The sequence below is a fragment of the Pteronotus mesoamericanus genome, unplaced genomic scaffold, assembly GCF_021234165.1.
Source record: "Pteronotus mesoamericanus isolate MK-2021 breed Mesoamerican mustached bat unplaced genomic scaffold, CSHL_Meso_final scaffold_85, whole genome shotgun sequence".
NCBI classification, from domain to species: Eukaryota; Metazoa; Chordata; class Mammalia; order Chiroptera; family Mormoopidae; genus Pteronotus; species Pteronotus mesoamericanus.
Window position 1 is genome coordinate 14156651 of NW_026555329.1, and position 13640 is coordinate 14170290.

Sequence of the window (13640 nt, forward strand, 5' to 3'; positions counted from 1 at the left end):
AAATACTTATAATCACAATCCGTAGTATATGTAAAATTTACAAAGTGCTGACTCAGATTGTAGAAAAAGATTTCTGCCTTTGTATGATGTACAGCACTAAAGCTGAATCTCTTATGCAAGCTACAATTATCAAAACCAATTTCAGAAAACAAAATTAATAATGTTAATATTCCATTGTGCTACAAAGAGTCCTTCTGAATTCCTAGAATAAGTTTTGGTGAAATATTCATAAAATATTCCCATACTGTGAATCAAGTAAAACAGTGGTAAGGTTTGTCAATAAAGAGCAGTAAGTGTTTAAAAAGGAGTAGTCATGTCTACGGCCGCACCACCCTGACCGTGCCTGATCTCATCTGATCTCAGAAAGCTAAGCAGGGTCAGGCCTGGTTAGTACTTGGTTGAGAGAGTAGTCTTATTAAGTGGTAGACTATAAAACCAGGAAATAGGATAACGGGTGTGAATATTCTTATTGCTTATGGTCAGCAATGTATTCTTAATATTATAAACAGTAAGGATATATAAGTGATAGAGTAATAGCACTTCTAAATTTAATACAGATAAAGGCTAAGGCTAAACTTTGTTTTCATGTTCAAAAATAACCCAAATTTCAAATAGTTTTTTAAAAGGAATTAGTGAATTATGGATGAAGATGTGTTTTTTGATTCATTTCTAAATCTAAACTATTGCTTCACCCATTATAAGTATAAAATAAAATATACATTTGTTTAACTAAATTTATGAAAGTAAATTATATGTGTTGTATAGCGCATGTGTTGTGATGATACCACCACAACTATTTTTTATCTAAAAGCAAATATATTTGAAAATATAAGGGCCCTTTTAAAGAGATTAAAGCAATATTCAGGCAATCAATGTCAGCCACAGCCCTGGCTGGTGTGGCTCAGTCGATTGAGTGCAGGCCTGTGAACAGAAAGGTTGCAGTGGTTTGATTCCTGATCAGGGCACATGCCTGGGTTGAGGGCCAGGTCCCCAGTTGGGGTGTGTGAGAGGCAACCAATCGATGCTTCACACCGATGTTTCTCTCCCTCTCTCCCTCCATTCCCCTCTTTCTAAAAAGTAAAATTTTATTTAAAAAAAAAGTCAACCACAACATAATGATTCTTTTTAAAATATATACAATTGTTCTCAAAGTGATGTCCCTGGCCAGTGACATCTGCATCGCTTGGGAACTTGCTATAACTGCAAATTTTGAGGCCTCATCACAGACCCACTGAATCAGGGACTCCTGGGAGCCAGGAGGGGGAAGGAGCACCGTGGGGAGAAGGAAGATAAGGAGGGAACTATGGCAGAAATTTGTTTTTAACAAAACCTTCTTGTGATTCTGATGCAATGTAAAGTTTGAGAACCACTATGATATACTACCATGCAATTCTTCTTGTATTTCAGATCTTTTAATTTCCTTCCTGATATTTTTTGTGTTTTTTTCTTCTCTTCCTGTTGCAATACATTTACCTGTTGAGCTGTTTTCTCTCATATATGTCTGTGAACTGGTTCATATTTTCTTAAGTACCTATTAATATCTCCTTGGAATAGCACTGGACCAATTAAGGAAAAGATATAGTTTTATACTGTGGAAATATGACAACGTTCAGGGGACTATCAGGAGAAAATGTTTTCTACTCCCTTCAAAAGTCCTCCTATTCCAAATATATGTTTCTAGGACCAATACTTATGAATTAAGCAGTTTATATTTGTGATGTGCAAAAACAGATTCTTAGAGCTAGCACCAAATCTGGAATAGTCTACCTACCACTGAAGACTGCAAGATGGAGAATGATGACAATGTAGTATTCTAATTAGAAAGAACCACAGTGGAAGGGATTTTGATTAATAGTGATACCAAAACCATAAGGCTTAATGATTTCTCAAGAATTATAACATAAAATGACCACTAGTAATTTCTCACCATATACCAAAGAAAGGCCAGGGTCTAATGCATTTGCACGTTCTTTTAAGAAAATGGCAATCTGTAATTTTTCTTAAAATCAGCTGGAGTTCAGCAATTATCATAATAATTACCAACACTTCTCTAAAACTTATGTAGTAATAAAGATCGAGTCCATTCTTATTCTTTTAAAAAAAGCCTACTGGTTTTGCTATAGGTTATTAATATTTTTCCTCAAATGTTATAAGATCTTTCGATAAATTAGTCTAAGTTTATACAGATTACTTTTAGTAAACATCCAATAAAACGGTTGCTTACTATAACTATAGATTACTAGCATACAGAAACTTTACATTTACACTTGCTTTTGATTATGTATCACATTGCCTACTCTTTTCCTAAAGTTTAAACTATTTTCAATTGCCACTATACCTGAAAAAATGCCCAAAACCACATTTACAAATCAGGAAATTCCAAGAAACAAGTTGACAATTTACATGTATATGTGCATTTCAATTTCAACAAAGAGTTTCTTCTAAATCAGTTCAAGATGGAGTGATGAAATATTCGACATATTCCTGTAGTTGACTTAAAACTTGATTATTAAAGCTTGAAGATCAAATTTTAATTCTGTAAACCTCTGGAAAAATAAAGATGTTGATGAGGATCTTTCAGCTGGCAGGTTGGATAGTCAATAAGCTTTGCATCTCCCTCCTTATTTCTTAACCTCATCCTTAAGGTCAAGAAAAATAAAATTATACTGAACGCAGAAAGTTTGTATTAAACCAATAAAGACTGAATAAATTTGGGCATTACTAAAAACATTTAGAGATCAACTCATATATTCTTACTTATGAACGCAAAACGTGAAGTTGTAAAAATTTCATGCTAATAATAGTGCTTTCACACGAGGACTAATGAGTCAAAACTAGAATACATATACTTCACAAGTCTTTCACTTCTGCTGAATATTATAAATAGAAATGTTTAATGTAAGAGTCTATAGTTTCTCAATGCAGCATTTCATATACGGATATATGTATTAAGTTGAATGAAACAGAATAGCAGACTAATAGAATGCATTGTCTTTCTTGTTACTGGTATTGTTCAACAACAGCAGTAAGCAGCACATTGCATTTAAGTCCCATAGGCTTCCATAACTCTTCAGTAAGTCCAAATACTGTATATCATCATTTGCCAAAGAAGCAAGAGGGAAAAACATTACTTAATAGGACAATTCTGACAAGACGTTATCTAATATTTTTCAACAATGCACATCAAATATTTCTGATTAGTGCAAAGAAAAGTAGAAGAAAAAAAAAAGAAAAAAAAATCCACACCGGCAAATTAAGTGCCTTGTCAGTCCAAGTAATAAACCAATCAATTACATTCTATCCAAACCTGACAACCAAAGGCAACTTTTTGCAGTGATAAGCTTATGGAAAGGACAAGATAGCTGTTCTCCTTTACTTTATGTACTCTATTGAGAGTGTTATCCACACTTTTAAAATCACACTTATAAAAGAGGTTTCCAGGATTGCCTCCGAGGATGAGCTGTGGCAGAGTTGGGTCTCATGAAGGGTATCTACACAGTAAAGTGATAAGAAAAGAACATTAACATTTAAAGATCATAGCAGCTCTGCACTACGTCTTATGAAACATACTAACAATACCACAGTAGATTCAAATAACATATGATCTGGTCCAAGGAGATAGATACCCTAAACCTAAATGCCACCATCTTATGTAGGCTCTTAATAGTTAAAATGGAGCTATTTCTTCACCTACAACACTGAGTTGCCTCCTGTTGTATTATTATATCTATTTGTTGTCAAAATAAATCTATCTTACTAAAACAAAAAAGAAAATATAAACACGAAGGGTTTGTATTTACATGTGTTTAATTAATACAGCAAAGGTATTTGGTTAATAAATATCTTGAAAAACAGCAATTTGCTATTTTTCATCAAATATGGCATTTTACCAATGCTTGGGAAAGCATGCAATAGTGCTGTAAACAAGAACACCTAACCAGTATGGCCAGGCTCATTCTACTCAACTGTAAAGTCTCAGGGAGGAAACTGTCACATGAGTCTTATCCCCTGTGCCAACACTGCCTTCCTTTAAAAACAAAAAAACAAAAACAAAGAAAAAACTATTCCAGAAATGTTTGGTTACAATTGTGAAAAGTTATCCCTCACTAGCTAGTTTAGTGGTCTGTGCAACAAAAAAAACAACAGAGAATACACCACAATGTAAAGACCTGGTCATTGATTATAAATGCACGAATTTTAGCCAAATTTTCAAAATTCATACACTTGCATTAATTTCTCAAAACTTGCTCTAGTGTTTCTTGTACTGGTTTCCCCTATTGACATATATTCATTTGCTATCTTTGTTCCTTTTTTTTTTTTTGGAGGAGAAATTTTAGGTGCTCAGTAATTAGAATATTTTTTAACTATGGTACACATAAAAATTTATCATTTCCTTCAGATATTTATATCTGTGTTGATGAGGTGAATTGTCAAGTAGTCACACATCACAACAAAAGCTCATTTTGATATGTAACTATCAGAGAGATGTGTTTAATGCTTCTAAATTCCATTGAGAAAAAGAAAGTGAAAAGTGGCACAATCCCAGACAAAGCACTACTAAGAAGAGCTATCATACCGAGCTGAGTAACTGCCAAAGAAAGCCAAAACAAAACTTTACAAGGAAAAAAGGAATATAATGGGAAAGTTTTCAGAGATATGAGAAATAGAGTTAATCCCCTTGTTGAATGCCAGGGAAACAGGAAGAGTTGAACTCCTTTGTTGAATAGTCTCCTGTGCTAACTTCTCTGAATGCTTCAGTCTCTAAGTGAAGAACTTAAGCATATTCTGAAGCTGATATTCCGAGAATTGCTTTGCCTACAGGTTAAGTACTACCAGGCAAGCATAGTGCAAGAGGGAGTGATCACATCATTTACCACAGAATTAAAATTAACTCTTAATTATATGCACAAATGATGGAGACTGTGAGACAAGATAGATTTGTATTTAACTTTAATAGGAATTTGAATATATATATACATTGGGTATTAGGTAATCTGCTTTAACCATCAATTAAATCTAGATGAAGTCTAACTTTGTAAAAAGCTAAAAAGCTATCACTAATATTCTTCCATCCTAAAATTTCACTTAAAACTCCGAATCTCCCTTAAAGCCAGAATGGGCAATGGGACTCATTTGCTGCTATCTTCCCAGGAGAAAAGACTTAGGGTCTTTTCCTTCAGAGATCAAGCTTTGGCTTTGTCTTCATTCCATGTGTACCTAGTAAAATTACTTGGAAATTAATGTAGAAAAAAAGAAATTAACTAATTTCAAAAGACTTCTCTGATGTATCCACATGCACTTTGTATCTTATACAGTTGGAATCCATGCCAAGAAGAAGCATCTACTTCTTGTGCCCCAACCACATCAAATATGGTAAAGCAGTGCAGCTGGTGAGGCAGTGTGCCTTTCAGAGTATGAGCTGCACAGTAAAGATTTGCACTGTTTTCCAGTGTGATCTTGGATAAGTCGCTCTTCTCATTTTCCTCACCCACAAAGTAGGGATTAAACCAATCTCTATCTTATGAGGTGGCTGCGAGGATTATTTGAGGTAAAGTACAAAAAAGCACCAGCACATTAACTGGCCCATAATAAATAAGCATTCTATAAATCTCAGCAACCAATGAAAAGAACTGTAGATTTATCAAACACTATCATAGTGTTTATTAGAAGGGAAAGACTAGATTCTAGTAATACTTACTATAATATATTCTAATAATAATAATTTCAATATATAACTGGAATAACTTCTATTAGCGTCCCTGTACCTCAGTTACCTAATCTCCGAAATGGAGATGTGTGTATGTCACAGGACTGTTGTAGAAACTCAATGAGCTAATCCGTTTAGAGAGCAGAGAATCGAGCCTGGGACATAGTAAGATCTAACATTAACGTTATTTTCATTTTCAGTCAGTCAAGATTAAAATATCTGTCTGGGTTTAATTACAAATGTTAAACATGTAAGATTCTTACACGTTATTACCTAGAAATCAAAATCTATGAACTACAAATGTTTATCCAATCTTATTTTCCAATTCATTTCACCTTTAATTTTATTACTATTATATTCATTTCATAGGCCCAAAATTATACAAAAGTTATACAAATAAAAACCAAATTATAGGAGGAACAGATGAAAGAGGGTGTTTGATTTAAAGAAGAAAAAGAAGAAAAAAGAGAAAACAATATACAGCAGGTCCTTGAATAATGTTTTGTTCAACACAGTTTCACTTTAACATTATTAGGGAGATGTGGGAACCTACATCTTGTTTATATCAATTAGTCTATGGTAAAACTGGTTGTATTTTCATTTAAAGTCACAGTGCCTATCCATGACATTGAGGACTAACTGTTGTTGGTTTCAGCACTAGAAAGATGGATTATGCTTGTTTTGTATGACTCCAAGGACTGAAGTTTTTGAGACCTGTCAGCTCACTTGGAGACAACAACTGCCAATAGTCAGAACCGCCTCAAGGGGGAGCAGGTAACTTACACACTTCTACCCCTGGCAGAAGCTCTTTCCCCATCACTTAGTAGCGACACCGGGCAGCTGAATCAAATCTCAGATGAATCATGGGATAACACACTTGAAGAGCATTTTCAGGACTGTGTAGTGTTTGTTTTCGCACCTCTTTCATGTTATAAAAATAAAAAATGTTAGAAAAAAGAAGGTTGATGCCTCATTCTTAACAAACGAGGACCTGACTTTAGAGCTAACTTAACTCAAAGCCGTTCATCTGGCCAGTAACAGAGCTGTCGCTATGGTCCCAGTGTTAACAAGTAATTGGATAATAGATAATCCCTTCTGTATAAATCAACAATATTAACACACTGCAATGGAAAATAAGTAAATAATTACAAAAGTAAATTTTACTAAAAAATAAATGAGTGAAACAAAAAATATTTCATTGCTATAAGTGCTTGAAATTATGTTTACTACTCTAAAATTGTGTATTCCAGAAATACCACACTTCACTATGTAATTACTGTATATTATATTCAGGCTTCTGTTTTCTTTAAATACAAACTGTCAGTAATGCATTTACTTTTTAAAATTTTAAAAATTAAAATGTTAAAACAATATAGAAATATTTATGAATCATGCAAAGTTACTCAAAGGTTTAGTGTTTCAATATATAATAGATTTTGAAAGTCAAGGAATGTTATACATTAAATGCTAAATGTGTGAGGCAGGCTGGCCATTCCACACATCTAACAAAATCATCAAATCAACTTAAGTATAAAAGAAAAATTATACTGAGTAAACATTTTCTTTTTAATCCTAATTTTATAGACTACCTTAATAAAAAAGCAATCAGGGGCACCTTGGCTGACTTCATTTTACAAATACAAATATTTTGAAAATTAAACACCTCTTCCCTAACTTTTACTAATAGAAAAGCGTTCTGAAAAAGTAACTTTTTAAGTAAAGTTTCCCTCACAAGACCCAGTTTATTTTTCTAACTTCCTCTTTAAAACTTCTTCTCTTCATGATGTACAATACAGCATTTTAGGTCTAAAGACATTAACTTAAATCATTGATCATTGTTTTTTTATGAAGCCAGATCTATGGCAAAAGACCACATCTTTGGTGATAGGGATGGCCAAGAAACTTGTAAGAACAGTGATATAAAGCGTGCAAATTTAGATTTTAGGCTGCTCTGTGCCGTAAGACTGCTCTGTTACCCTAAATTGCTCAGTAAATGCTGAAGACAACCTTGAAATAATGGCATTTGGAAAATAAAGAACAGCAGAACCCAGCGAGAATGATGAAGCAGGAGAATATATGGCCTTCTGTGAATATCTGGGAGAATATTGCTGGGCTTTTCTCAATGACTGGAGTTCTGATTGTGGCCATTTTATCAGGCAAGAGAAAGACTCAGAAGGTTGGGAAATCAAGACATATTAGAGCTACACAACGCAGTTATACATTAGCAATAAAAATGAGGAGAGCCAAGGTAACAGATCCAAGGAGGGCTAAGCAGAAATGAGAAACCCAGAAAGGAGGCAAGAGGAAAGAGTTAAGCAGCTAAGGTGTACAAAATACCATAGTAAAGGATATTGAAACAAACACTGAGAAAAGTATCCATGAAACCACAAGAATGGGAAAGAGGGGAAATGGATGTCAAGAAACATTATGATGGAAAACTGCTGCCGAATAATTTGATATATTTTAGTCTTCAAATAATACACAACAGCTTTATGTTTTTAAAATGTTCAACAAATTGCATGAATAAAAATATATGAAGATGCTTTAAGATTATAAGGATTTAAACACTTCTTGTATTTTTGAATTTTTCTGGTTTAATATGCAATACAATTTTATATCAAATAAAAATTTTAAATATATATATATTTCTACTTACCTGCTTTACATTTATAAAAAAATGTTAATTTTTAGAACAGTTGTAGATTTGCAGAATAAATGAACAGATATAATAAGATTTACATATACTCCCTCCTCACCACAAACTCCTCTTTCTTTAAATTGTTAAAATGTTAAAAAAAAAAATGTTAAAAGTATTTATTTTCACATCATGGCACCTTTGATAGCTCAGGGATAGGGAAAAATAAAGGGGAAGAATGCCAGGTAGACAGAAATAGAGAAAGAGACAAACATACCAATACTTGGGAGTATGCATACTTCATCAATTTTTATTCAGTGCAATGATATTGAACAAGTCATTAAGTCAGATAAACTGGAATAAACAATGAACTTCAAGAATGTGAAGGGAAGGAAGATTTTCGGATGAAGACTGAGCTGGCATTAATTCTGCCACTGGCACTGTGTGCTTTAAGATTTTACAGGCTTGTGAAGTAGTAAAATACTATTTGAAGGGAGTCAGTGATACACTAAGGGTGAATGAGGGGGACCGCCCAAAAAACAGAATTATCTTCTGGAGGGCAGACCCCTTGTAATACAGGCTTCCCCACTAGGAGAGTGTCCTAGGAACCCATCAGTATCCGAGTACTAGCGGGTGGTGTTGTGAGAGGCTGCATTCAGCTTCAGTGTATTTTTTTTGAAGATTTTTTTCAATGCATTTGCCCATTTATGATGGGTGATTTATGAGCACTGTTGCCCACGCAGCAGTTTTTGACCAATAATGGCATGACCCCCATACCCACCCTCTCTGTTCACCAGATCTTTCCCTGAGCAACTTCTATTGTTTCCCCTGGATGAAAAAGTCCTCATAGGAAAACGTTTTGTTGATGTGGAAGAGAAGGGGTGGGGGGGGAACCTGGCAGAAGCGCTAATAGGCATCAAAATCGACAAATTCAAAAACCGTTTTGAACAGTGGGAGAAAAGTCTTGGTAGTGTATTGCATCAAACAGAGAATACTTGGAAGGTGACTGAAGCTTAAACATGTAGAATAAATACACATTTTTTTATAAATAAATTCTGGATTTTTGGGTTCCTCCATTAAAAGTTCTTTAAAAGAGGTCTAAATAAGATAGCAATATAGATAAAATGAAATCATAAAAATACACAATGCAAAAGTAGGCAGAAAAGAGAGGAGAAGTAATAAAGAACAGATGAAGTAAACAGAAAACAGTAACAAGCTGGTAGATTTAAACCAAACCATATCAATAATTACATTATTTCTAAGTAATGTAACCAACCCAGTTAAAAGACTAAAGTTCTCAGACTGTATAGAATAGCAAGTTCCAAACATATGCTGTTTACTAGAAATCTAGTCCACTTTAAATGCGATCCATGTGTCTGTGTGTGCATATGTGTGTGAATGTCATATATAAATATATTTTAAATATAAAGATATAGATAGTTAAACAAAAGAGGGTAAAAGATATGCCATAGAAACAGCAATCAAAAGCTGGAGTACTTATAATAATATCCAAGTTTTCTTCAGAACATAAGAATGTTACCAGGGTAAAAAGACAGTACCTTAACAAAGGCGGCAAATCACTAAGAAGAAATAACAAAGGAATGGTACCTGAGAATGGTACCTGAGAATGTATAAAGCAAAAGCTAGTAGAACTGAAAGGTGATATATACAAATCCACAGTTGTAGTTGGAGACTTTAATACTCTTAGTAATTAATAATAGAAGTAGCATAAAAGTAAGTATATATAAAAACACCTGAGCAACACTATCAACCTAGTCTTTTATAGGATATTCCACTCAAAACCAGATAAATGTACATTCTTTTCAAGTGCACATAGAACAAAATAGACCATAATCTGGAACATAAAAAAACAAAACAAAAAAACACCTCAATGAATTTGAAAGGATTGAAGCCATATAATATATGTTCTTTGACCACAATGGAATTAAACTACAAACCATTAACAGAAAGATACATGGGAAATCCCCCAAATATCTGAAAATAAAACAACACACATCTCAATAACCCAGGAGTTAAAGATAAAGTCACAAGGGAAATTAAAAGCTTAGAGTCTAAAAGCTGAAAGTTTGTTGTGCAGGACTATCTTGCACTTTCTGACTATAGTAAAAACAGAATCTTAAACACCAGGCCATGGTTTTTAAGAGATATTATCAGATACTGCATTATTTCAGAGCTGTCTAGAGCCACTGCTATTGCCAACCTGGTTCATGGGTCACTGCAAAGGAAAAACACACTTTTTAACTGGTCTGTCATTTGGCATGCAGAGCTTTAATTGATTCTGAGATTCTCTGCATCCTTCCTTCAACATTTTATTATAGCATTTAGCCAAGAGAACTTTGTCTCCTCCCTAAAGGCTCGAGGAGTCAATGGTCAGGTACAGCTAGCAGGTAGGAGGGCTCTTGGTGTATGAGGTTCCTACATAAGAGCAGCTACAGTATAAAGACTTCAAAAGGCCCACTCATTTAGGTTTAGATCAATAAATATGTGAACATATGCCAAAAAAAGAAAGGCAGTGTTGTCTAAATTCTCAGGTATGATTCCTTCGTTATTCACCTCTGTATCTCCAGGACTAAGTCCAGGATTAGATGCAAATGAATATACAATGATTATTTGCTGAATGAATGCTTTTCTAAAGTCTTCCCCAAACAGTTAGAACTTAGCATAATAAAAGGATAAAGCTAAGCACCTGAGAGAGAACTAGCACAGTACTACTATGTACCTAATACCTGTGAAGCTTTGTATAAACCCACAGATGCACAAACTTCACCCCCATAAATTTACAAACTACTGATTTGGAATCTCAAAGACTGGGATTTTTTTTGTTTGTTTTGCTTGTAATTATATCTACAGTGATTGGCAACATTAGCCAAGCTGACAACCACTATCTTAGTGCTTAAGCTAAAAAGCTTTTGGAATAAAACAGTGATTCTCAAAGTGTGATCCCCAAACCATCAGAATGAGCATTAAATGAGAACTTAGAAATACAGATTCTTTCGCGCCACCCCAGAATGACCAAAACAGAAACTACTGAGTTTAATACGACTTTCAGATTATTTGAATATACCTGAAGATTAAGGAGCTCTACTTAAAGTAGAGCAAATTCAGCTGGTATGAAGGAAACACAAAGAAAAGAGGCATGAAACAAAAGCTAATAATACATACATACATACATAAATGTAGGGAAAAAGTTACAAATGTTACACACCTTTACCAAGTGTGGACCAGTTAACATTCAGCTAAGCAGAAACGAGTATTATTTACACACGAAGATATTTTGGTCACCAAAACAAAACTTTAGTTAAAAAAAAAAAACACTGAGTACTAAGCAATCTCATCTTGAGGATCTCCTTCTTTGTAATTAAATTTCTCTGAACTTAGCCTATGGCTTGACTAAACCAAGGACATCTTCCCAGTTCTTTGGGTTCCTCCATTCTTATGGAACATGATTTCCTTCCAGAGAGACCTTCAGTAGCTACTCAGAAACAGTCATTTACTTAAAGGTAGGAGAGTTAGGTTTAGACACCTGAATTGCGTGGAACAAATCTGTAACAGCTACCAAATCTATTTGGAGTCTGCTCTGTATTTGCAATCCCAAAACTTTAAATACATTCTGGAAGTTTCTCATTTAACACGCCTAAAAATCCCCTATGACACCCTTCACCTATTGTATTTGTCTCCAAAAAATAAATTGAGTCACTCATCTTTCTATCAGTGGTACCACTAGTCTTTCCTATTGCAGGTATCCTCCACTTTTCAAAAGTTCGTATTACACTATTTCGTTTTTTACGAAAGCCCTATATTAGTACCTGTTTTCAATAACAGAAAGAAATCCAAAGATGAGTTTCACTTAAAAAAAAGGTGAAAAGCAAAACCAGCATTCAGTGTTTCGCAGTGAACAGCTACAGAGGCAGTGAGCACCTTGAGCAGTGACATTAGGTAGTGCTCCCAAATTCCTTCCCAGCGGGCTGCACTCAGCACCTCAGCACCACGCCCCCACAGCTCTGAACTGTGCCGGGGAGAGTCTGTGCTTTAGCGCTCTTTATTTTGTGTGTCTGTTAGCAAGACGTGTTTGGTCTCAGTTATCAGAAGCCTAAGAGAGCTCCTAAGGGTCTTATGCTTGGTGTAAAACTGGGTATAATTAAGGGTTTCAATCAAGGTGAATGAATTAAGGGCATTGGGCATGCATTGTACTTTCCTGCCTTCACAAATACACTGGGTTTTGAAAGGGCACATAAATTTAGGGCAGATTTTCAGGATGTCTCCAGTGCCTATGACAGAAATCTATGATAGAAAAATGGGGCAAAGAAGTCAAGCATACTGTCATATTTCAAGTCTTCCATATCAGCCACACCAATGAGGAACCTCAGCCTTTGACATCAAGTCAGGCAGATGTAGAAGGTGTAGATGTTAGTAACATGCCTGCCCCGATGGATTCAAATGACAATGAGATGCTAACAGATGACCCTTTTCCTCTCTCTCCTACACCCCAGTCTCCTACACCTCCTACCACCCCGACTTCAATCAGCGTAGCCAAACAGCACTAGCTCTCAGCCTTCCAGTGTGTGCACTGCCTTCCCAATTCTGGTTAAGAGAAAATACACTGTACATATGTTATTTCTACCTTATACAGGCTGTGTAGTTATCAAATCATTCCTGCTTTTATTTTATGTTAGTGTTATTGTTGTGTGTTACTTGGTAGGTTCCTTTCGGGTTCTGGGAATGCTCGAAAATTTTTCCATATAAATTAATCGCAATTGCCTCTTCACTTTAACACCATTTCCACTTATGAAAGATTTCATAGGTGTGCTCTACTTTCAGATAGCAAGGAAAATACTCTGTAGTTATATTAAAGTCAGCCAGTTTCAGCTAACTCTTGCCTTTCTTCCCTGCATCCCTATTTTAGTTAATTACCTGCTACAACTCCTCAGGTGAATTTATGTCTCCTGAGTCCTTCCCATTTATTTTTCCATCGGTCTAGATGCATAGCCCTCAAACTGGTCTGCTTCCAGATGCTCATACATTCATCCATCACACAGGCCACCACAGTATCAGTTTGCTAGAGCACTGTCCTCCCTGTCATCTCTTGCCTTCAGAGAATCCCCCATAGGACTCCTAAAATCTTGAGCCTGAACCCAAGCCCTGATCTGCCTTACACCTGCATCAGACATCCGCAACAGCCTCAGCCTGTATCTTTTTCACCGCCACTCATTCTCCAGAAGGATTTACTACCTCCCATGTTAATCTTCTGAAACCTGCTCAGACTGTAAGGTCCAACCG

General features: G+C 35.2%; 1 protein-coding gene across 3 annotated transcripts in view; it reads right to left on the reverse strand.

Annotated features, from left to right (window-relative positions):
- Nucleotides 1-13640, reverse strand: part of PHF14 (PHD finger protein 14) — a 178235-nt gene that overhangs the window by 71833 nt on the left and 92762 nt on the right. Inside the window, exon 17 of one of the 3 annotated variants that reach the window (XM_054564334.1) lies at nt 3363-3491. The exons of the other annotated variants lie outside the window; for them this stretch is intronic. Coding sequence (XP_054420309.1) covers nt 3479-3491 — 13 coding nt within the window. The 3' untranslated portion in view covers nt 3363-3478. Of the gene's footprint in view, nt 1-3362; nt 3492-13640 lie in introns of those variants that run through there. 3 annotated transcript variants of the gene reach the window in all.